The sequence below is a fragment of the Stegostoma tigrinum genome, chromosome 28, assembly GCF_030684315.1.
Source record: "Stegostoma tigrinum isolate sSteTig4 chromosome 28, sSteTig4.hap1, whole genome shotgun sequence".
Taxonomy (NCBI): Eukaryota; Metazoa; Chordata; class Chondrichthyes; order Orectolobiformes; family Stegostomatidae; genus Stegostoma; species Stegostoma tigrinum.
The window spans coordinates 45,249,170-45,273,591 of NC_081381.1; the positions used below are offsets into that span (position 1 = coordinate 45,249,170).

General features: G+C 40.5%; 1 protein-coding gene across 10 annotated transcripts in view; it reads left to right on the forward strand.

Moving 5' to 3' along the window:
- hspg2 (heparan sulfate proteoglycan 2) overlaps positions 1 to 24,422 on the forward strand; it is a 486,508-nt gene that overhangs the window by 300,480 nt on the left and 161,606 nt on the right. For all 10 annotated transcript variants that reach the window (XM_059655629.1, XM_059655631.1, XM_059655630.1 and 7 more), the window contains 3 exons: positions 726 to 836; positions 2,327 to 2,427; positions 6,284 to 6,464. In XM_059655629.1, the coding sequence (XP_059511612.1) occupies positions 726 to 836; positions 2,327 to 2,427; positions 6,284 to 6,464 (393 nt within the window). The remainder of the gene's footprint in view (positions 1 to 725; positions 837 to 2,326; positions 2,428 to 6,283; positions 6,465 to 24,422) is intronic.

Below are 24,422 nucleotides of genomic sequence, written 5' to 3' on the forward strand. Positions count from 1 at the left end.
TGAAGCTGGTATGGAAGGCGGTTATTTTCATGATCACTTTTTAATTCAGGATAAATGCCTGAGATATTAGAGAGTGTCATCTCTATTTCACAACCAAAGAATTGTTTATTTAAGCTTAAGTTGTCACTGAAGGATAATTTTCCTCCCCATTGGAATTTATTTGATTTGCTCCAGTATCTTATATTATAGAAGTGGATTGGTTATTGATTATAGATATGCTCTTAATTTTGCGAGAATTTTCCTTAAGCATTGGATTCCACCATTACAAACAGTATAACTCCTTTTGGGGAGAACTGCTTCACTCATGTTTATTAAAGATTCACTACCCAAAGGGATTTGCTATCTTGCTTTCCTGGACCCCATTTATGGTGACACTTGATTGACAATCCAGGATTGAGAGTTGATGATTGGAGTCCATCCTTAACTTTTTAAAAAGACGAGCTTGAATAGAAGTACACAGAATTCATGAGTGATGTGTAAAGATTTTAGCTTAATGATGCAATAGTTTTTGTGTTGTCGTAGGTCTGAGTGCTAACAAGCTTGCAATGCTGATTTTGTGTGAAGCCATTTGTCTTTGTTGTAAATGATAAACATGAAACTTGGTTGTCTTACCACCTGCATCCATTGACTGTTAGGAGCGTGGAGCTGAACTCTTTTAAGAACAAACAATTTACATATCCCTAAAAGAGGTGATTGATGCTTACTTCTGAATCCTTCTCTACAAGGTGAAGAGCTGGTGATCAGGGAAATTAAATCAGCCGATGCTGGGATTTACATATGTACCTGTCGGAATATGCAAAGTACCAATTCAAGTCAGACTGAAATCATAGTTACTGGTGAGTAGAGAAACAACTGAAAATCCAAATCAAAATCCAGTGAAGTTATACTCTGAAGTCGGTGTAGCGAAGAATTAATTCAAACCCCACAGTCCCCAAGGGATTGAAAACTCTTGACGTTCACTACTTCTGTTTCATCTCCAACATTTGATAGTTTTCTTATGCTTCTTGCACCTAATTGGTTTGAAGAAGATGCAGTCACCCATGTTTGAAACGAATGTAATGTTCCATGAGAAACATGTACACCCAGAATGCGAGATGGGGTGGAGCAGTGAATAAATTCACCCATGTGACCCCCAATAGTTCCTGAAAATTCACTCTCCAGGCAGACTCACCAGAGTAATGTCACACCCTCTGAGGAATTCACAGTATTTGTGAGGAGCTGCTGCTCTGGCCAGAATTCAGAAATGCTGAAACATAGAAAACAGGAGCAGATGCAGGCCATTCAGCCATTCAGTATAATCATGGTTGATCCTCTGTTGGAACACCGTTTTCCCACTGTCTCCTCATACACCTTAAATACCTTTAGTGTCTAGAGATTAATCAATTCCTTTCTTAAATAGATTTCTCCGAAGCCTTCCGTGGCCTTCTATATGACAAATTTCTCTTCATCACAGTTCAAAGTAGACCTATGTCCTGAAATTGTGACCTCTCACTTTAGACCCTTCCCCCAACCAAAGGGTTCGCAATATCTCTGTCCAGTCCTGTCAGAATTTTATGCGTTTCCATCAGATCCCCTCTCATTATTTTAAACTTTACTGAATACAGGCGCAATCCATCAAATCTCCTCATATTACAGTCCTGCAATCCCAGAATTCAGTCTGGTGAACTTTGGCAATCATTTCAAAGGCAGTTCATCTGTCCACTCCATCCTGCTATCTTGGTGGTTTCAACACAGCATTTCCATAAAATCGGGGAGAGCCCATGACTTGCTAAGCTCACTGCACTCAGAAACAGTCATGTTAAAACTAAGTTTCAAAAAGAGTAGAGTTCACTGCTCTTAACAGATGTGGCTTGATTTAAAGTATTTATTAATTCAACCTTTGTTTGAGCACGAAAGGTTTCCTGTGGTGGTTTAGTTAAACTGATTGATTTGGTAAATGGATAATTTAAATTTTTGCACATGAAACGAATTTGAATTAAGCAAACTATAAATATCAGAGAATACAATGTGGGATGATTTAAACTCTTCTAGACCCATAATATTTCCAAATGACAGCATCACCTCTTCATTACAAGGTTTTCCTCATACTTGTATAAACTGGAGCAGCGTAGTGTTCGGAGATGTTTTGATTCCCATTGTGTTTCCTTTTCCCTTCGCAGTAAAGGCTGTTCTTTGTAAATTCTTTACGACTTCAGAGCCGCTAAATGCAAACGGTTCTGTTTTTGCCGACATTTTTCAGCTAGGGATTTTCCAAGAGTTTAATTTGTTGCTTACTGGCTGAAAGTATGCAGATTTTTTAAGAATGCACTTCTTGTTTTATCCACAGTCCCCCATTTCAAAGCCATAACCGTGACTGTGGAAGAACCGAGGACACAGACAGTGAGATCTGGCGTCACTGTTAATTTTATCTGCACAGCAAAGAGTCAGGTAACAATCCCATAGCTGGTCCGTAGCCAAGAATCAGTGTGACAATCTGGTGCTTAAACAATGTTGCATTAGAAAATAGCCCACAAGACAGAGGAGTGGAAATAAGGCCATTTGGCCCATTGAGTCCACTCCGCCATTTAATCACGGTTCATGGGCATTTCAACTCCACTTCCCTCCACTCTCTCCATAGCCCTTGATTCCTTGTGAGATCAAGAATACAACGATCTCTGACTTGAAGACATTTAATGTCCCAGCCTCCACTGTGCTCCATGGTAATGAATTCCACAGGCTCACCACTCTCTGGCTGAAGAAATGTCTCCTCATTTCCATTTTAAACTTACCCCCTCTAATTCTAAGGTTATGCCCATGGGTCCTAGTCTCCCTACCTAACGGAAACAACTTCCCAGCGTCCACCCTTCCTAAACCATGCATTATCTTGTAAGTTTCTATTAGATCTCCCCTCAATCTTCAAAACTCTAATGAATATAATCCCAGGATCCTCAGCCGTTCATCATACATTAAACCTACCATTCCAGGGATGACCCCTGTGAATCTCCGCTGGACACACTCTAGTGCCAGTATGTCCTTCCTGAGGTGTGGGGCCTAAAATTGGACACAGTATTCTAAATGGGGCCTAACTAGAGCTTTATAAAGTCTCAGAAGCACATCACTGCTTTTATATTCCAACCCTCTTGAGATAAACGACAACATTACATTCGCTTTCTTAATTACGGACTCTACCTGCAAGTTAACCTTTAGAGAATCCTGGACCAACCCTCCCAGGTGCCTTTGTACTTCTGCTTTGCGAATTTTCTGACCGTTTAGAAAATAATCCATGCCTGTATTCTTTTTTCCAAAGTGCAAAATCTCACATTTGAAGTCTATTGAGTGGAGTTTCTGTCTGGTGCTTTGCTTGTATTGACGCAATTCATAGTTATTTCTGTAATTGGCACAAAAGATCAAGGAATTTCTGTTAGTACTGCTGGAGATTTTGCAGTCTTTTGCCCTAGTTTTAACAATATTGTGCTAAAACAGGTCCAATCGACAAAACAGACCATGAATTAATCATCACCATCATTTTCCAATACTTGCAGTTGTTTTCAGGACTTCAAGGTGACTGCAGAAATTAATTTGAGCTTTATGGCCACAGGAGCACTAAATAATTCTGAGTTCTTTATGGCCACTGGAACACTAAATAAGTTCTGAGTTCATTTTCTCAGTTTACTGAGGAACTGACCACTCTACCTCAAAATAGCCGGGAAATTGTTTTGAATACATTTTAAGTAATTTTTGCTGTTTTGAAATCTGGTTAGATGCAAGTGGTGAATTGGTACAGTTTTAAACGCCTTATTCCCCTCAATTAAAGCCCATTTTCAGTTGTTAAATCCAACCGCCACGCTTTGAAATTAATCCTTGATCTATATTTAAGAAATAAAATTTATTCTACCCTGATTGTGCTGATTTTATGGTAGTTTTTGTGTCCTGTGATGTGCATGCCTTTGAGTGGAAACTTGAGTGTGGAAGTGGGGTGAAGAAAAATATTTTCGATACTAGTGCAGTTTATACCAAAATTGCTGCTGATCACCAAGAAAACAGGAATTCCACCCATTTAAGGGAATGTGACGTATTTAAAGAGCTCTTTAGTGTGATGTACATTAACAACATGAGTTAAGCCTTCAGTCATGCAGAATTCCCTATATTTTCTCCTGAAAAGGCATTTAACCATAGTTGCACTCTGTGTTAGGGTTAGAAGTGGACACTGCAATGATGACGTGCAAATATTATTAAGAACTGCCGAAAGATCTGGACTGATGTTTAGTATCCTAGACACAGTGTGAAGGGCAGAGATTGTATCTTAAATCATATTTTTGAATGTTTATGAATTTAAATTTTAAAATTGATTGTGTGTTTTCAGCACTTTAATTTCAATTGGTTTTCATAGGCTACGACATGAATACAATGGAAATAGAACTTCCTTCCATTTTTGGGAGCTTTCTTTTCAATTTAGACAAAGGAACTCTAGTTATTGTCGCCCCATTGCTTGAGGTCATATGCTGTGATAGCTCCTCTCTGCTGAATAGGATTGTCTATCACAGCATTGGCAACATCAGTGCTGAGATCTCTGTGGTTCTGACCTACATCTTGATTAATTTTCTCCCTGGGCCAGTAGAGGTCATTGTCTAGAGCCTGTTTCCCATTGTCAACTTCGTCCCTGCAGTATTCAGCTCAATGAATTTCTCGTCCTTTTCCCAATTCATCTTCATGCTGCAAATGCCAGTACAATGGATAATGCTGTTTCTGCGAGTAGCAATCAGGGTTGTTAATGTAACAACAGTTGATTTTGAATATTAATTGAATAATTTTGGAAATGCCATCATGTTGAGACATAGGTCATGAGTGTACTAAGTGCTTTATCTTATATGCGTTATGTAAAGACCCAGCCTATATCTTGCATACCCACTTGGACAAAGAGATAGATTGTGCATGAAACCATGTGCAACTTGTTGACTCTTATTTAGATTAGTTAAATCTAACTATAATTGGGAGGATGAATAACTGGTTTCCTGGAAGCGATCCCAGCAATAGTTAATGCATGAGACAGAGAGAGAAACAAAGTTTAACTTCAATGTTAGAAATGATCAACTAGAGGCAAAAGAATTTGGTGGGGTTTTTTTGGAATTTTGCTGTCCTAAAAGCTTGGTTATATGAAGTGAACTTCTTCTTGGAATGTTCCTTTGTGTTAGGATCAAAATGCAATCATATACAGATCTCCTTCTGGGTCTGCTGTAATCACGCGTCTCCACCATGAGGTATATACTTGTAAAGTTTTTGGGAAGATTTGTAGCCTGGTTTGTGGATGGGTCTATAGCCTCAAGGTATATATGTTGCAGGCAGCTGGCTTAGAGGCACGTCAACAAAGTCACCATTCTGACTGACTGCAGCCTCATGAACACAGAACTCTGTGCTTCGTGGTAGTCATCCTGTCCACTGAATAGGCTTCAGTGCAAAAAGCTTGAATAAAATTATGTGTAGGTGCCAAACTTGGTAAAACACAAAAATCAACCCAGGAGTTTTAGCTTCACATTGTTGTAGTTGTAAACTGAAAGTCACAGACGTTAGTTTGATATTCAGTATTATAGAGTAAACATCACAAAATACTGATAATAGAAGGTATTCCAAAGCATTGAATACGTTGTCCTTCAGGTAAGTCACAAGAAAGACAATTACCAGAGACTTGAGCAATCGAGAACAGTTGTTGGAATAGGTTTTAACAGTAACAAGTATTTCCATAGCACCCTTCACAACTTTAGGCTGTCCCAAGCAATTTTTAATTGTACTCAATATTAGAAAGTTGTAGTAGCTAATTTAAATACAGAAAAGTCCCTGACAGAACAGTTAGTTCACGACCACCTTGCATAGTAATGGTATTCTAAAGATAGGCATGGCCTAGACATTCAGTGCTGTGAGAACCTTATCCATTTGGGGCATTTGAGAGGGCTGAGTCTCAAATCAGCACAAGACAGCATTTCTGACGGTGTCACCCTGCTACAGCACTGCACCTTTGGTGTGAGCCTAAATTTCAGATCAAATCTTTGAAATTGGGCTTAAACCTATGAGTTCCTGACTGAGGCTGAGTGTATCTCCTCTGAACGACAGCTGATTGCAATTTTCCCAAATTTTATTTTTGTTCATTGCTTAATTTGAAAAGCATCAATGCAATAATGACTCTTCAGTTTAAATTTGGAAATTGTTACCAGTACAAAATTTGTGATGATGGTATTGATTATAGACTTGATATATGTTTGATAATATTTGCACCTTAAAGCAGCATGTGAGGTTTCATTTTGATTTCTAGTCTCCAGCGTATACATTGGTATGGACCCGACAGCTCGGAGGTAAACTCCCAAGCACCGCTATGGACTTTAATGGAATCTTGACCATCCGCACTGTTCGTCCAGAGGATGCTGGTGTCTATGTCTGCACAGGTTCCAACATGTTCGCCATGGACGAGGGGACTGCAGAATTACATGTACCAGGTTCGTGATCTGCACCATTGAGTACTCATCATCCTCTTCTCCCATGGTGCATGGCATTCTACCATCTGCCTCCCTGTGCCCTTTGACCTGCAACAGCATGGTGCTTTTACCTTGATGTCTCTCTGCTCTACTCTTACAGCTTTTGCTTCCTCAATGCTGTGGCTAATTCCTTGCATCATGTATTGAAATTTTACACCTGCAGCCTGTGATGCTGACTTTTCAAATCTAATATGTCTTCACTATCTCCTGTTTCATTTTAATAGATCCCTTTTAGTACAGTCTGGCTGTAGTTGAATTGAATAAAATTTGATTATTTATAGTGATTGATTTTAATTTTAGTAAATAAGAGGAGCTTTCTTAGGGAAAACTGAAGACTTTAGCTTGCTGCCCTTGTTTACATTCATTCCGTTTTAGTTTTCACAATTATACTCAGAGTTTTAATTAGGGTCAGCCTGGCTGCAAATGATCTGCATTTTCTGTGCGGTGTTAGCTAGGTATAAATTGTTGGATGTAGCGTGTTCTCAGAGATGTTAGCTAACTACTAAAGCTTTCAGTAGAGTCAATCTTAACATTCTGTCAGAGTTGCACTGTAAGGAGGAAAAGAAAAAAGCAGCCCCTCAAGGCCCTGAACTAATTATTTTACTATAATATTCACACCTGAAGACTTCCATTGACCATGCTGACCTTAAAGTGCTTATCTGGAGCCATTTAAGTGGCAAGCATACAAAGTTGTTCAGAAGTACCGCACAGTAGGAATTAGTCCATTAGTGCAATCTTAGAAGATTTTTTTCCCCTAGGTCGAATTCAGTAAACCAAATCTAATAGATGAATTTCTGACACAGTTCAGCCATGATTGGGGTAAAGGCAGGTGGAATTGAATAACCTATTGCAGTCCCTCCATGCAGTAATTGTTTTGCAGTCTGATTATAACTGAATGCTGGTGTGACATGATCTGTGATGTTCCCTAGATATCAATGCAATAGCTCACACTTTTCTATTTCTTAGAGATAGAGATCAGAGCTCAAGAAATTGGAAAACATTGTGATTAAAATAGATTTCATGTCCCTTTAAAACGTGAGAATTTAAAATACACGTGGTTTTAGTACTTTGACTTTATTAAATTGGCTTCCTTCACTTGCATAACCATTGTTTGCACCATACATTGTAACTTGTAGATAATTTTCATATTGTATATTTTATATATTTATAGGTTTTTGTAAGGGATTGTGGAATTCACCTTCAAAATCAAACTGCAGTATCCTGTAATTCCAATTGTTTAAGAAACTGGCTGCTTGATTTATGCCATTTAATTTTCAGAATGCTACACCTCCAGTTATAACAGACTTCAGTTATGGGCAATTGATAGTTTTGCTGAACACTTAATGTGGAATTAAGATATTGTGATGTGGAAGCTTATACCTTTGGAGGCTGGGATAGTGAAGAGATGAATGATAGGCCTCAGAGTTTTGAACGGCAAAGTGCTAGCCCATGTCTATAGTACTCCATGTATTTAGGCTGGGGGAAGGTGAAGTGCAATCCTTAGATTGCACATTCTTCCCATATCCATAGAGGATACAGTGGTGTTCATCTCATATTAGCCACACTGGTAGCTCTCATGATGTATTACGTAAGTGGGGCCATTCAACTCATCATGCTTTTGCCTTGCAATGTCTTCCTTTTCAAACCTCTCCACTCAGCATTATTTTGAAGTCCAGATAAATACAGTACAAAAGAGTGCAAATTGCCTCAGCCCCCTTTCCCTCCCCAGTGTTTCTGTTGTATCAGTGGGTGTTGGTGTTCTTTTCCGTTGGTGTGAGGTATCTCTTTCTGCTGATGCTCTGTTCAGACACCACGGTAGTAGTGGTTGATGAGGTAACCAGTCACATGCTGGTGGTGCAGCGAGCCTTTTTGACATTCAGATATCAACTTTGGACCCCTTGCTTCTGAGAGAATCTGCCATCTAATGAACTATCATGAACATTGCTTGAAACTGCTTGGAAAATTGTGCCTGTTAAAACCAGGTTTATTTTCCGAATATTTCTTTTGAAAGCAAAGCTGGATTCCACACCCGAGAAGATTTCTTTACCAGTTTTAAATGTTTCACCAAACACTACAGTGACTGTAAACACTAAAATTGACAGATGGAAGCAGGAAATACAAGTTTTTCACGAGCATTAGAATGTCAAAGCAGACATCAGGTTGAAGTCAACCCCATTAGTAATATATACTTAATGGTGTTAGATACAGCATATTTTGTGGAAGTGTTTGGTACATGTTTAATTATTTGTCTATTTGAGATACACTGTTCCTTTTATAGTTGTAAAAAGTCATATCACTGTATCATGTTGCTTTAATGTTTACAACTCTTATAGCTCTTGGATTAGGCTTTCTCTCCCCAGTGCTCCTATAAATTACTACAAAACACCAAAGAAGAGAAAGCAGTGTAGTTTTTATGTTTTTCTCAAACTTCAATCCAAGATTGTTCCTGATCTTTCTGATTCTCATGTGCTAGTATATAGTATTACTGGGGTTGGCTTTTTGATTCTTTGTGTTACAAAATCACATCAGGTTAACTTTGTAAACATCCAGGACAGAGAACTTTCCCTTCAGGATATCAGTGAAGTTTTCAAATTCCAAAGGTGCTTGTTTTCAACTTCTTGTTTGGTGCTACTAAATAATCTGATAAATTGTAGAATTTTTTTTCCTTTGATCATGTGTATTTTTATTAGAACAATAACTGTGTAATTATCTGTGGTGCTTAATTGTCAGTTCGGCTGATGGCCTGTTTACCTGTACTCAATGAACTGTAACCCATTTTTGGGCATCATTGGATTTTGTTACTTTTTCAAAAGTGAGGCTCAAACAAAGTTGGGCCCCTGCTTTAATTTTAAACGTATGCACCCCGCGAGGAGTGGTGGTTAGCAGCAGAGTTTTGCAGGAACCAAATGTCCTTTTTTTAATGTGTGCACAGTTTACAGCAAGTGAAATAAGCGAGTTAGGCAAGGCCAGAGATAACAAAGTGTAGATCTGGATGAACACAGCAGGCCAAGCAGCATCACAGGTGCAGGAAAGCTGACGTTTCGACCTAGACCCTTCTTCAGAAAAGGCCCGAAACGTCAGCTTTCCTGCTCCATCAATGCTGCTTGGCCTGCTGTGTTCATCCAGCTCTACACATTGTTATCTCATATTCTTCTCCAGCATCTGCAGTTCCTACGATCTCTAAAGGAAAGGCCACATGACATTTTAGATCTGCATATAATGATGATCCCAGCTAATGGGTAGAACTACACAAATCAGAATAAAATCTGTCCTGAATTCTTTTAGTTATTAGTTAACATGGTGGGTGGTCACTGGCATGCATTCACACAAGGCCGTAGATTTTCTTTAACAACATAACTGACCTTTATTGTACAAAGGTCGAAACTTCTAAAAAGCTGCTTAAATACAGGAGATATGTATAATGACCTCAAATCGTCTAAAAAAAAACTCTCAACTCAGGAGCGCATTATTGCAGATGCTGGAACCTGTACTGAAAACAAAAAATGCTGGAGAATACAGCAAGTCAGGAGTATCCATGGAGAGAAAGCAAACTAACATTTCAAGTCTAATGACTCTTCATCAGAGCACTGATGAAGGGTTGTCTAGACTCGAAACACTCAAAGTCTCAGCCTGTTGCCCTGAAACTGAGAAGTATAAGTCCAGAGAAATCTCAGCCCTATCTCAACTGTTTGCTATGAAGTAACTGACTCATTTCCCACAGACTATAGAGACATTAAAATGAATTCTTTCCAAAACGACTGTGAACTTTTTCACAATAAGTTTAGGTTTTTTAAAAATAGATGTTACCACTGTGATAACATGTTTCCTGAACTGCTTCTAGGAGTAACATTAAACTGGGTTCCAAACTCAACATTGGTATCCTTTGACATGAATTTTAATCTAGATTTTTCTGAACTAAGTACCTCCATGTGTTAACTACATCCGTCATAAACCTAACATCATAAACATCTTTCCATTAACGTCACAGGGATCCAGGCACTTGTTGTCTGACAAAATGTTGGATTTAAATACTATTCTGGAAAGACTCTCTGATTTGCTTTTCTCCCCCCCCCCCCCCCCGCCCCACAAAAGAAATCTTTCACAGAAAACACCCACCTGGGCCTATGCAGAAATCCAAATTCCAAAAATTACCACACTCTTTAAGGAAACGTTGTTGCATATTTGAACAATGAAGACAAACAGACTAGAGCTCTATTTGAATAAGTTTCATCAAACCCTCAGTGTGGAGATAGACTATCAGCTTAGATATTCTGCCAAAGAACTCATAAGGTAGATTAATGTACAAGCATTTGACATGCCAAGCCCAATTTTTAAAGACTCCTCCAGAGTTGAAAATAATTATATTTGGCGTAATCATGATAGTTCATGGTGAGGGGCTGTCATCAGAGAATAGAATTGAGTGAATAACATTTAATCAACAAAACCAGATATCACTTTCCAAGCTAAGATTTCCAGAGTGGCTGTTCTTAAAACCCCACCATGAAATGTATTATTCTTAAAATTGTATTTCCAGCAATACAACCATAGACTTTCTGCATCCTCCAAACAGCAGCAGACAAACAGTGATATTGAAATCGGCTCCCCAATTATAATATTGAGCCTGTTCCAACTTCAGAAATGGCTAGTTTTATTTTGTTGCAAGCTGTCAACTCAATATTCCGTTAATGACGACTTTCTGCACATGTAGCAGAAACTCTGAGGATTTAGACTTTAGGAAGAAAAGTAGTTCACAGCCATGAAGGAAGGAACCTAGGCTGGGAGCAGTCTCTGAGCAGACAAAGAGGGTTGAAAGAAGGTTTTGAAAGCATTGAGGGCAGAGGAGTTTGGCAAAGACATTTCAGTCATTTGGGGTGGCATGACCGAATAAGGTGCGATCAAATAGACCTACAATACATCCAGAAAATGAAAAATATTTTTGTTTGTACTTTCTCTGTCACCCACTTTGCATCCCCAATTATACCCCTTTGGCTATAAGGCACTTTAGGATATCCCGAGATGTTAGAAGTGTATTAGATGTGCAGTTTACTTTCTTTTCCTAGTTTAATTTAGTAATTTGTTGTTTCACCTTCTTTCTTAGCATTTTTGGTCCTACTGCTTTGTTTTGGTTCGTTTAGGTTTATAGAGAGCTTTTGTTGGCTAAAAGACAGATTTAAGAGGAGCCCAGATGTGAAATTGGCAAAATAATCCATCTCCTTTCCCATCTTCCGCCCCTTATCACTGCAGCACAAGTAGATGAACTGCCCCATACATTTGTAGGGCTGAAGTCAAAGTGTAAAGGAGTGGGACTAATTGGTAAGTTCTGGTAGTGATACTGATCGTATAGAAGGCTCCTCCTTGGCTGTGAGATTTTTATAATTCACGTTGTTTTACACAGTTGTTGCTGATACTGCTATTCATAACAAGGCAATTTAACAGAGACAAACTCAGTCTTGAGCTGATTGAACCTGACCATGAATCTGTGCACAATTTTGCATTTGCCACAATCATGAGGTTCCCAAGTAAATTCTGAATGCACTCATTACTTGCAGAAACTCTTAACAAATTCTACTGGATTGATCAAGTTTTTTTTTGCCATCTATTCAAAACAAATCAAGCCTGCAGTAAGTAGATCAGAAAATGTTTGTGCATAGATGTTGCTAATTTGATTTACTCGTCATCAAAATAAAGGTGTCATTTTCGTACGGCTCATAGAGAACTCGACTTTCACTTGCTGTGTACGTGAAGCCCTTTTACAAGAAGCAGGGATTGTCTTGAAATGTATTAGTTAAATCTTTAATTAGACATTTGTTTGAGCCATTTAACGAAGTAATGCTGAACTTCAGAGGTACTGGATTGGTGTCCGCACTGCGATGACTGTTGAGCCAACCTGCATTCTGTACAGAGACTAGCACAATGGAAACTCTTTGCAAATCATATCCTGGGTGCTAAGAATTGGGAGTGAGGTATTCAGTTAGAGTGATGAAGCGTTGACAAAATGAGGGGAGGTAGGCATAACAGTGAACATTTGCTGTTAGATATTATATTCTTTGTTCCCTCTCATTTAAAATAATAGCCCACATGTATTATTAAAGTTGTGCTGATGAACGCAGTCTATCTTATTGGAACAACGTAAATCATACAACTTGATAATTTTAATTTCACCTACCAAGCGGTGACCGAGTGCCAGTATTATATCCTGTCTGATATTGCTGTTGCTTAGTAAAATATAAAATCAAGCAGATCTGTGACCAAAAAAAGGAGCAAATAAACCAAGCTCCCTCCATTTCCAACAGTTGGATTAAAATAAGATTGCCTCAGTATCAAAAAGAAACTGGATATTTTCCTAAATTAGGAAAGGGTGCCATATAATGGAAATCACTGGTGCTCAGACAATATTCCAGTGAAGGATTGACACTTACAGCTGGGAGCATCAAACTAGGTCTTCTTTGCTGGTCACTTGGCAACAATTGTTATTGTCAGTGTCAGTTTCAGCATCCATAAAGATTTCCATTAAAAATCTGAGTGTGTGGGCCAGTTGTAACAAAAGATTCATCAGGAATGCTCATACAATTGCCAGTTTTCATCATTTACTTAGAGCGGTTAATTAGCAAAGAGAATGTGAGATATTTTTCTATTTCAGATTCTGAATTCTGTAATTGCTAATTTGTTCATCTAGCTTGATACGGTCAGAGTCTAGCTTACACAGATTGTGAATAGTTTGTTGCGAATGGTTGCACAGATGTGAAATTCATGGTGTTGAAATGGTTTTAAATCATGTAGTTCTTCTTAGCTAAGTGTCCAATACACTGAAATACCAGATCTGATATTCATTTGGTGCTGTATTAGGGGAGTCATGGTGATGCTGTACAGTCAGAGTCATGGAAGTGTATAGCACAGAAACAGACCCTTTGGCCCAACTTATCCTTGCCAACCAGATATCCTAAATTAATCGTGTCCCATTTTCCAGAATTTGACCCATATCCCACTAAACCCTTTCTATTCATATAACCCTCCAGATGACTTTTACATATTGTACCAAGCACCACTTCCAGTGGCAGCTCATTCCATGCACACAGCATTCTCTGCATGAAAAAGTTGCCCCTTAGGTCCCTTTTAAATCTTTCCCCTCTCACCTTAAACCTGGTTCTAGTTTTGGACTCCCCTACCCTGGAAAAAAGGGACCTTGACCATTCACTCTATCCACGCCCCTCATGATTTTTATAAACATATATACGGTCACCCCTGACCTTTGACGTTCCAAGGGAAATAGCACCAGCCGATTCAGCCTTTCCCCATAGCTCAAGTCCTCCAACCCTGGCAATGTCCTTGTAAATCTTTTATGAATAGTTTCAAGTTTTACAATGTCTTTCCCATAGCAGAGAGACCAGAATTGAATACAGTATTCCAAAAGTGGCCTAATCAATGTTCTGTACAGTAACAATATGACATTGCAACTCCTATTACCCAATGCACTGACCAATAAAGGGAAGTTTACCAAGCAGGTACTTTACTATTCTGTCTACCTGTGACTCCTCCCTCAAGGAGCTATGAACCTGTACTCCAAGGTCTCTTTGTTCTGCAGCATTCCCCAGGACCTTTCCTTTAAGTGTATAAGCCCTGCCCTGATTTACCTTTCCAAAATGCATCACCTCACATTTATCTAAATTAAACTCCATCTGCCACTGTTTGACCTAACTGGTCATGGTCATGTTGTAATTTTGGATAACCTTCTTCACTGCACCACCAATTTTGGTGTCATCTGCACACTTACTAACCATTATTCCAATATTCACTTCCAAATCATTTGTATAAATAACAAAAAGCAATGGACCCAGCACTGATCCTTGTGGCACACCACTGGTGACAGGCCTCCACCACCTCTGTCTCCTACTTCATGCTAATTTTGTATTCAAATGGCTAGAGGAATCAAAGTTTCAGAGTGAGGTACACAGGAACATATGTACAAAGCTTAAAAATAGGCCAAGGTAACCAAACAGGAGACTGGAAGAACACAGCAAGCCAGGCAGCATCTGGGGGAAAGGAGAAGTCAACGTTTCAGATATTACCCTTCGTAGGAATGTATCCTGGCTAGATCATCCGTGATAACTAGGAATTGTCCTGCAGCTTGTTTTTCAGGAGAACTGTGTAGGCAAGATTTGTTTTCAACAGTTGCAGACGTGGCTTGATCATGGAGACACATCAACAGAGGGTTCTTCCCAACTAAAGGAGCTTTTATGGTCCTAATGGACCATATTTGTAAGATAATGGGGGAAACCTTAGGAAGAATAATACCAGCCCTAATATTAAGATTCTAGTGATGAAAATCTTTTAATTATTATCAATTTAAATACATTTGGGAATATTGGAACATGGTTTAAAATTTCAGGAAATAGGCATTGTCTCTAAGGGCCCTTATATCTAGATGAGTTGTTGTTGCCTTGTTATTCTCTACACAGAAAGCAGGTTTGCTTTCAAAGACTGACTGTACATTTATCAGTCACATTGACAGAGAGTGATCTTATTAACAGCAGTAATGAGTTTTCACTGCCATTAGGTAATACAATTGAAAAAGTATGGACAAGATCTTGAACCTCAGCTGCTGAGGTATATTAAAGGGCTCTTGACAGGGACTTCTACAATGCAAGCATTCAGGAGATGTGCTGCAAAGAGCAATCCTTGAAGTAATAACGAAGATGGTACTTCATGGTTTTGCAAACAATATTGTCACAATGACAACATCTTCGTAAAACATGATCCCAGCCAATGTTTTGGATCATGCTATTGAAACGATTCAAATTCGCATTGTACATTTTTTTGCGATTGCAAAATGGCTTTCTCTGTGAGCTGTTTATAAGACCCTTTGTTGTTTCGCAACCAGAATTGCAGCATTCAAAAAGTTCCTGATGTGATGGTGTCTTTTTTTAGTCATAGCTGTTATTGGTGCTCATAGAATACAATGTGAACTACTGATTTGAAATTACTTCCCATTTTGCTGCCACCATTGTAGATGGTGAATCAAGTCAAAAGTAAAAGCCATGTAAATCTGTTTTGTATTTTGTACAGAAGTAAAGCTTTTGCATATACTAACATGCATGTGTGTACTTAGCCTTTTTTTTATTGTAATCAAGAACTTTCAAAACCTGCTACTTACACATCATTGCTTTTGTTTAACCTTTTTGTGTCCATTCACTACCCTTGTTGAGCAATTTCTCATTTTTATCACTGTGCACATTGATGTAAAGGTTTCAGCATTTTCTTTCTACAGTTTTTCCTGCCTCTAATCAGGCATGTGCAGACACTGGAGTGCAGTGCTCTCAACTTGAAGTAGTAGAGAGCTAGGGTTAGAAGGGAACTCAATCATAAGTCAAAAAATTAACATGGGACTGATCTGCCTATTCACCAAACCCTGTACAGGAAATCATTTAATGCAGACATGTCATCGCACGAATGGGATGAAAATTCAGAAAGCGATGGGAAAGTGTTCAGTAAAGACCACAAGAACCTTGCCTCTTTATATATAATCAGTTTGAGAATCTTAACTTCTAAACTTTGGGTTAGAGGCAGACATATCACTGGGACATTTCCCTTTAAACTTTGATTCCAAGCAAGAGTCATGTTAAATTGCCACTTGCCTTGATCACTTTTAATGGGTTATATCTGAATTACATTTTTGTTCCATACTTGTCTTCAGTTACTTGCTGATGTGTAGCCAGCACCAGAAAAATGTCTTTTTAACTTGGTTCTACTCTGCTGAATTATGCAATAAATCATAATAATTTGAATTTTCTCCTTCATTGAGATTATGTAAAACTACGTAGTGTTTACAGCACAGAATAGCCCATTCAGCTCAGCTGTTCCATGCTGGTGTTCCATACAATTCCAGAAGTTTGTAAACAAATGTTTGCTTCTTTATGTTGCTTGGTGCTACTGATTTGCAGGTTTTGGATATCCCTGGACCAGTACTTCCATTCATAGGTCAAAGATTTCTAGCAGAATCCTTGTGGTGCTAGTTTTCTAACCTGGTTTGTATATCGAATGATGCAAAAGATTCACCATGTTAGTCAAGAGACCGATAGAGATGTACAATACGGAAATGGACCCTTTGGCCGAACTCGTCCACGCTGACCAGCTGTCCTGAATTAATCTAGTCCGCTTTGTCAGCGTTTGGCCCATATTCCTCTAAACCCTTGCTGTTCATATATCCATCCAGGTGCCTTTTAAATGTTGTAATTGTGCCAGCCTCCTCCACTTCCTCCAGCAGTTCATTCCATATTTGCACCACCCTATGCATGAAAAATTGCCCCTTAGGTCTTTTTTTAAATCTCTCCCCTCTCACTTTAAACCTGTGCCTCGAGCTTTGGACTCCCCCACCCTGGGGAAAAGACCATGGCTGCTCACCCTATCCATGCCCCTCATGATTTTACAAACATCTATACAGTCATCATGCATCCTCAGATGCTGCAAGGAAAACAGCACCAGCCTATTCAGCCTCTCCCCATAGCTCTAACCCTCCAAACATCCTTGTAAATTTTCTCTGAACCCTTTCAAGTTTAAAAACATTTTCCCTGTATCTGGGAGACAAGAATTGAATGTAGTATTCGAAAAATGGCCTAACCAACATCCAGTGCAGCCACCACATGACCTCCCAACTCCTCCACTCAATGCACTGACCAGTAAAGGCAAATGTACCAAAAACCCACCTGCACTTCCCTGTCTACTGTGACTCCAGTTTCAAGGAACTGTGAACCTGCACTCCAAGGTTTCTTTGTTCAGCAACACTCCCCAGGACTCTACCTGTAAGTGTATTAGTTGTGCCCTGATTTACCTTTCCAAAAAGCAGCACCTCACATTTATCTAAATTAAACTCTATCTGTCACTTCTCAGTCCATCAGCCCCTCTGATCAAGGTCAGTTTGTACTGTGAGGTCACCTTTGCTGTCCACTGCACCTCTAATTTTGGTGTCATCTACAAACTTACTAAACATGCCTCCCATATTCACATCCAAATCATTTATGTAAGTAACGAGAAACAGTGGACCCAGCACCAATCCTTGCAACATACCACTGGTCACAGGCCTCCAGTCTGAAAAGCAGCCCTCTACCACCCTCTGTCTCCTAACTTTGAGCCAATTTTTTATCCAAATAGCTATTTCTCCCAGCATTGCAAGTGATCTAACCTTTCTAACCAATCCACCATGCAGAACCTTGTCAAACACATTTTGCATCTCTACAATGTGAAAACAGGCCATTTCGCCCATCAAGTCCACACCGACCCTCTGAAGAGTATCCCACCCAGAATCAAACCCCTACCCATTCACTGTAACCCTGCATTCCCCATAGCTAACCCATCTAGCCTCCACATCCACATATGGGAAATTTAGCATGACTAATCCACCTAACCTGCTCATCTTTCGACTGTGGGAGCAAACTGGAGACCATGCTGCCCTTCTTTTTCTTGACCAGATTCTCAATTTCTCTAGGCATACAGCATTCCCTACACCTAACAGCCTTGCCCTTCACTCTAACAGGAGCACCAGGTGGAAGCCCACACAGACACAGGGAGAATATGCAAACTCCACACAGCAGCCATCCAAGGGTGGAATTGAACCCGGGTTGCTGGTGCTGTGAGGCAGCACTGACCCATTGTAGATCATAGAATCCCAACAGTGTGGAAATAGGCACTTTGGCCCAACAAGCCCACACCGAACTTCAAAGCATCCCACCCAGGCTCATCCCCCTGTAACCCACCTAACCTACACATCCCTGAACCCAATGGACAATTTAGCATGGGCCAGTCCACCTGTCCTGCACATCTTTGGACTGTGGGAGCAAACCGGAGACCATGCTGCCCTTTTTGTCCAGATCCTCAATTTCTGTAGTCATACAGCATTCCCTACACCTACCAGCCTTGCCCTTCACTCTAATTGGAATAAACTGTCTTGACTCTCATTTGAAAGCTTTCCATTTTCCAACCATCTCTTTACCTGCCAAAATCTGCCCCCAATCGACTTTTAAAAGTGCTTGCCCAATACCTTCAAAATTGGCCTTCCTCCAATTTAAAACTTTAACTTTTAGATCTGGTGTATTCTTTTCCATAAATATTTTGCAAATAATAGAATCCTAGTCATTGGCCACAAATGCTCCCCCTCTGATACCTGTCACGTGTCCTGCCTTATTTCCGAAGAGGTCAAGTATTGCTCCTTCTCTAGTAGGTACAGCCACAAACTGGATATTTTTTTCTTGTACACACTTAAACCATTCCTCTCCATCCAAGCCCTTAACACTGCGGAACTCCTAGCCTATGTTTGGAAACTTAAAATCTCCTACCATAACTACCCTGTTATTCTTATAGATAACTGATATTTCCTTACAAATTTGCTTCTCAATTTCCCGCTGGCTACTGAGGGGTCTATGGAACCATCCCAAGAAGACGATCATCCCTTTCTTATTTCTCAGATCCACCAGAATAATGTCACCTGACATACTCCCTGGAATGTTCTCACTAATTATAACTGTAATTTTATTCATAATCAAAAAACTCCACTCCCCGTCCTCACTCGCCTTCATTTCTATCCTTCCTATAGCATGTATACCCTGGAACATTAAGCTGCCAGTCCTGTCCATCCCTGAGCCAAGTTTATGTAATCACTATGAAATCCCAGTCCCAAGTTCCCAGCCATGTCCTGAGTTCATCTGCCTTACCTCTCAGGCCTCTTGCACTGAACGTTATGTATGAATTTGCCCCATCTCTTTATGGTCAAATATTCCCTTCTCAGCAAAAGTCTATCTGCATAGTAAAAACGTTATACACTGCATTTTACTTTTCTTCGTGGTATGTGGCTGTAACTGGATAAGCCAACATTTACTGTATGCCCCTAATTGCCTAAAGATAAGAGCGAACCACATTATTGGGAGTCTGGAGTAACACGTCAGCCAGACCATGTAACGTTGGCAGATTTTCTTCCCAAAAGAATTTTATTGTTATAAAGCATTTCATTCTGTGAATCACATGGAAAGCAGTAAGGGCTTTCTGATGTGGTGCATTTCTAACCTGTCACTTATCTGGTGTTTTGTGGAAGAATTGGTAAATATGAAGAATCTTTTTACAGCTGATTGCCCGATGAGCTGATCTGCTCCAACACTCTGGCAAGGAGACCTATAATTTCAAAACCAGATCACACTCAAAGGTTCTGACTTCCAGCTTCAAGGGGAAAAGAATTTTAAAAATTGCTTCTGAGCACATGAGGATCCCAGCTTTTGGTTTCCTGACCAACCTCTGCATGATGTTTGAGCCAATGCTCACTTTGTCATTAGATCTTGAAGGGACAAAATTGTACCATAGCATTGACATTATTAAACATGACCATCTTGCAGCGATCAACAGTATGGGAGATCCCAAGATAACAAAATGGGTAACTTCTTCAGGTTAGATCCGTTGACTCACAATCATAAATTAGTGTAATCACATAAAATGGTGGTGCTTATCCAAAGTTTCTTAGACAAGGAGTTTAACTTTACAGCATTAGGTTTATGCTGCAATACATTTGGAGTGTAAAGAGATTGGATGTGTCATTTAAACCAGATCAGAATTGGAACAGAACAGCAAATCTGAGTAGATGTGGGTTTTAAACCTGACATGCCAGCCACCAGCCAGAGTGCAAAAAGGGTCTTCAGATTAGGTCCAAACATGTTGTGAAAGAAGTGAAAATTTTACAGCCTTTCACCCTCAGAATCCTGTTAATTTGAAATGCCTCAAAATTGATGCTTTACATCTTCAGTAATTTAGTTTTGACGTGGTACTCTGTTGTGGGACGCTGTGGATCCAGTCTGCTGCTTGTTATCTCTTCGAAGAATTGTAGTAAATTTGTCAGGCATGAGTTCCAATTTGTGGAGCCCTACTAACTTTGTTTGATTGTCCTATGTATTTTTAAATGCTCTAAAATGACATTCTCTTGTAATGAACTAGCAATTTCCCAAAAATGGGCATTACCCAAAGTGACCTTTAGTTACCTGTGTTTTTGTTCCCTTTCCTTTTTAAATAAAACTGTAACATGGACAGTTGTCAGAACCTAAGGATTCTTGAAATATTTCTAACCCAAACTGTCTTTCCAGTGACTACTTTTATTATACGGGGATGCAACCATCAGTTTCCCTAGACTTTTACTCCAGTGGTAGCTGATGTATTCATTTCCTGTTCTCCTTTTGTCTCTTGATTATTTTGTTTTTTTAAGAATGCAGTTTCTGTCAATTAATGTGGGACTGATTTGTTCAGCTCTTCCAGCATTTTGTCTCTCCTTATTATCATTTGAAGCAGAATCTCTAAAAGGACTTTGTTAACTTTAGTCTTTCTCTTTTTTTAATGTCTTTAAATAAACTTTTGCTGTCTCTCTTGACACTGCCAGCAAGATTACCCCCAAAGCATATCAGGTCCATCTCTTTCGATTCCTCCCACTTCCTTCAGACAAAGGGGGTGGCCAGGGGTACCCGCATGGGCCCAAACTATGCCTGCTTCTTTGTACGTTACATGGAACAGTGCCTCTTCCGCACCTACACAGGCGCCAAACCCCACCTCTTGCTCTGTCACATCGATGACTGTATCGGCGCTGCCTCTTGCTCCCCAGAGGAGCTCGAACAGTTCATCCACTTCACCAACACCTTCCACCCTAACCTCAAGTTCACCTGGGCCATCCCCAACACATCCCTCACCTTCCTGGACCTCAGTCTCCATCTCAGGTAACCAGCTAGAAACTGGTGTCCATTTCGAGCCCACTGACTTCCACAGCTACCTAGAATACACCTCCTCCCACCCACCCTCCTGCAAAAATTCCATCCCCTATTTCCAATTCCTCCACCTCCACCGCACCTGCCCCCAGGATGAGGCATTCCACTCCCACACAACCCAGATGTCCACGTTCTTCAAGGACCGCAGCTTTTCCCCCGCAGTGGTCGAGAACACCCTTGACTGCGTCTCCTGCATTTCCCGCAACACATCCCTCACACCCTGCCCTGCCCCAAGAGGATCCCCCTCGTTCTCACATACCACCCCACCAACGTCCGGATACAACGCATCATCCTCTGACACCTCCGCCATCTACAATCTGACCCCACCACCCAAGACATTTTTCCATCCCCACCCTTGACTGCCTTCTGGAGAGACCAAACTCTCCGTGACTCCCTTGTCCGGTCCACACTGCCCTCCAACCCCACCACACCCGGCACCTTCCCCTGTAACCGCATGAAATGCTACACTTGCCCCCACACCTCCTCCCTCACCCCAATCCCAGGCCCCAAGATGACTTTCCACATGAAGCAGATGTTTACCTACACATCTGCCAATGTGGTATACTGTATCCCCTGTACCCGGTGTGGCTCCCTCTACATTGGGGAAACCAAGCGGAAGCTTGGGAACCGCCTTGCAGAACACCTCCACTCGGTTCGCAGTAAGCAACTGCACCTCCCAGTCGTGAACCATTTTAACTCCCCCTCCCATTCCTCAGACTGCATGTCCGTCATGGGCCTCCTGCAGTGCCACAATGATGCCACCCGAAGGTTGCAGGAACAGCAACTTGTATTCCACTTGGGAACCCTGCAGCCCAATGGTATCAATGTGGACTTCACCAGCTTCAAAATCTCCCCTTACCCCACTGCATCCCAAAACCAGCCCAACCTGTCCCCACCTCCCTAACCTGTTCTTCCTCTCACCTATCCCTTCTTCCCACCTCAAGCTGCACCTCCATTTCCTACCTACCACCTCATCCCGCCTCCTTGACCTGTCCATCTTCCCTGGACTGACCTATCCCCTCCCTACCTCCTCACCTATACTCTCCTCTCCACCTATTTTCTTTTCTCTCCATCTTCGGTCTGCCTCCCCCTCTCTCCCTATTTATTCCAGAACCCTCACCCCATCCCCCTCTCTGATGAAGGGTCTCGGCCCGAAACATCAGCTTTTGTGCTCCTGAGATGCTGCTTGGCCTGCTGTGTTTATCCAGCTTCACACTCTGTTATCTCAGCTCCATGTTTGTTTGTTTTTGGTCATCATTGATTGGTTTTTAAAACTTTTCCAGGTTTCTGACTTATCACTAATCTCTGCCACATTGTGTATTTTCTTTCAATTTAATGCTGTCCTTAACAGTCCAACGATGTGCAGGTTAGGTGGATTGGCCAAGCTAAATCGCCCATTAACATTACATGGACTCGAAACAGGCAAAAATTCACTTCACTACTACTATCTATTTCAGTCTTCTCGTTGTCATCTTGGAAGAGCACAACACTGACACCCATATCACCCAGATCACACTCATCAATAACCACCATGAACGGGCTAGGTGTAATTAGATGTGGCTAACACTGGGGCAGTGGATAACACAGCTTTCAGGCTGTCAACTGCCTTCTGATAGTCCACCGTTTGCTGAAATTTTCTGCATTTCTTCAATAAGTCAGCAACCATGCTACTAAAATTATGTGCATACTTCTAATAAATTCCACTAAGTCCCAGAAATCAAGGTGCTGCCCTCTTCATCAATTGTATGGGAAAACTCCCCAATAACTTTGCAATAACAAGGCGTAGAGCTGGATGAACGCAGCAGGCCAGGCAGCATCAGAAGAGCAGGAAAGCTGATGTTTCAGGTCTGGACCCTTGGGGGAAAAGAAAATTCTGCAGAAGTTCCCAGACCCCACACGTCAGCTTTCTTGCTCCTTTGATGCTGCTTGGCCTGCTGTGTTCATCCAGCTCATCACATGCTTATCTCAGACTCCAGCATTAGCAGTTTCTACTATCTCCCCAATAACCTTTGTTTTCACATCCCATGAAGCCATCTGTCCATGTCCAATATTATGGTTGCGATTGTGACTTGGACTTTTGAAAATTCGCTCTTAGCCAGCTTTATCACCAAGCGCGCCTCACGAAGGTGACCAGACAATTTGGATAGATGCTGCAAATGTTCCTTCCATGTGTGGCTGAAAATCAACAGGTCACTGATGTACACCAGACAATTGGGTAATCCTGAAATGACTTTATTGTTAATCTTTTAAATGTGGCTGGTGCATTTTTCATACCAAATGATATGACTTTAAACTGGTACAGTCCATTTGGTGTCATGAAAGCAGAGATTGTCTTCGCTCTTTCAGATAAAGGTACATGCCAGTATCGTCCGAGTATGGCCAATTTAGAAATACACGTTGCTTGACTCACTTTCTGAATACAATCTTCCAAATGTGGAATAGACTATGAATCGGACCTTATCAGTGCTTTGACTTTGTGATCGTCCATGCATTATCATTGGATACCATCTGGTTTTGGCACCATTACAATGAATGAACTCTGGTTGCTGCAACTCACTTTGAATCTGTGCTCAAAGACAACATATTCAATCTCTTTTTGAACCTGTGACAATGTTAGAGGGCAAAGTCAGAAGTCCCACGACACCAGGTTATAGTCCGACACGTGTATTTGATATTGCAAGCTTTGAGCACTTCTGCTTTGCCTCTTCAAATGACAAAAGAACAACATTCCGAAAGCTTGTGATTTCGGATAAACCTGTTGGACCATAACCTAGTGTCATGTGATTAGTGACTTTGTCTACCCCAGTCCAACTCCGACATATCTGCATCATAACTTTAGAGGGTTCAGTCTATAAGGATGTTGCTTAATTAGAACAGAATTTGCTGTATCTACATCATGCCTAAATAAATTAGAACTTCCCAGCGTATTCCCACATATGTTTCCATGCGATGGAAGTAATTCTTCCAGGTCGTTTTGACTTTCCTCTGGAACGTAACTCAATAATTTATTCCAGTTTTGAGAACTCCCTCACTGTCCAATTTTATTTGAGGAATATTCAGTTCAGAATCCTCTGAACTTGATGCTTCACTCCATGTTTTAATAAATAACATATTCTCCTTTTGCTTTCCTTCCTTATCA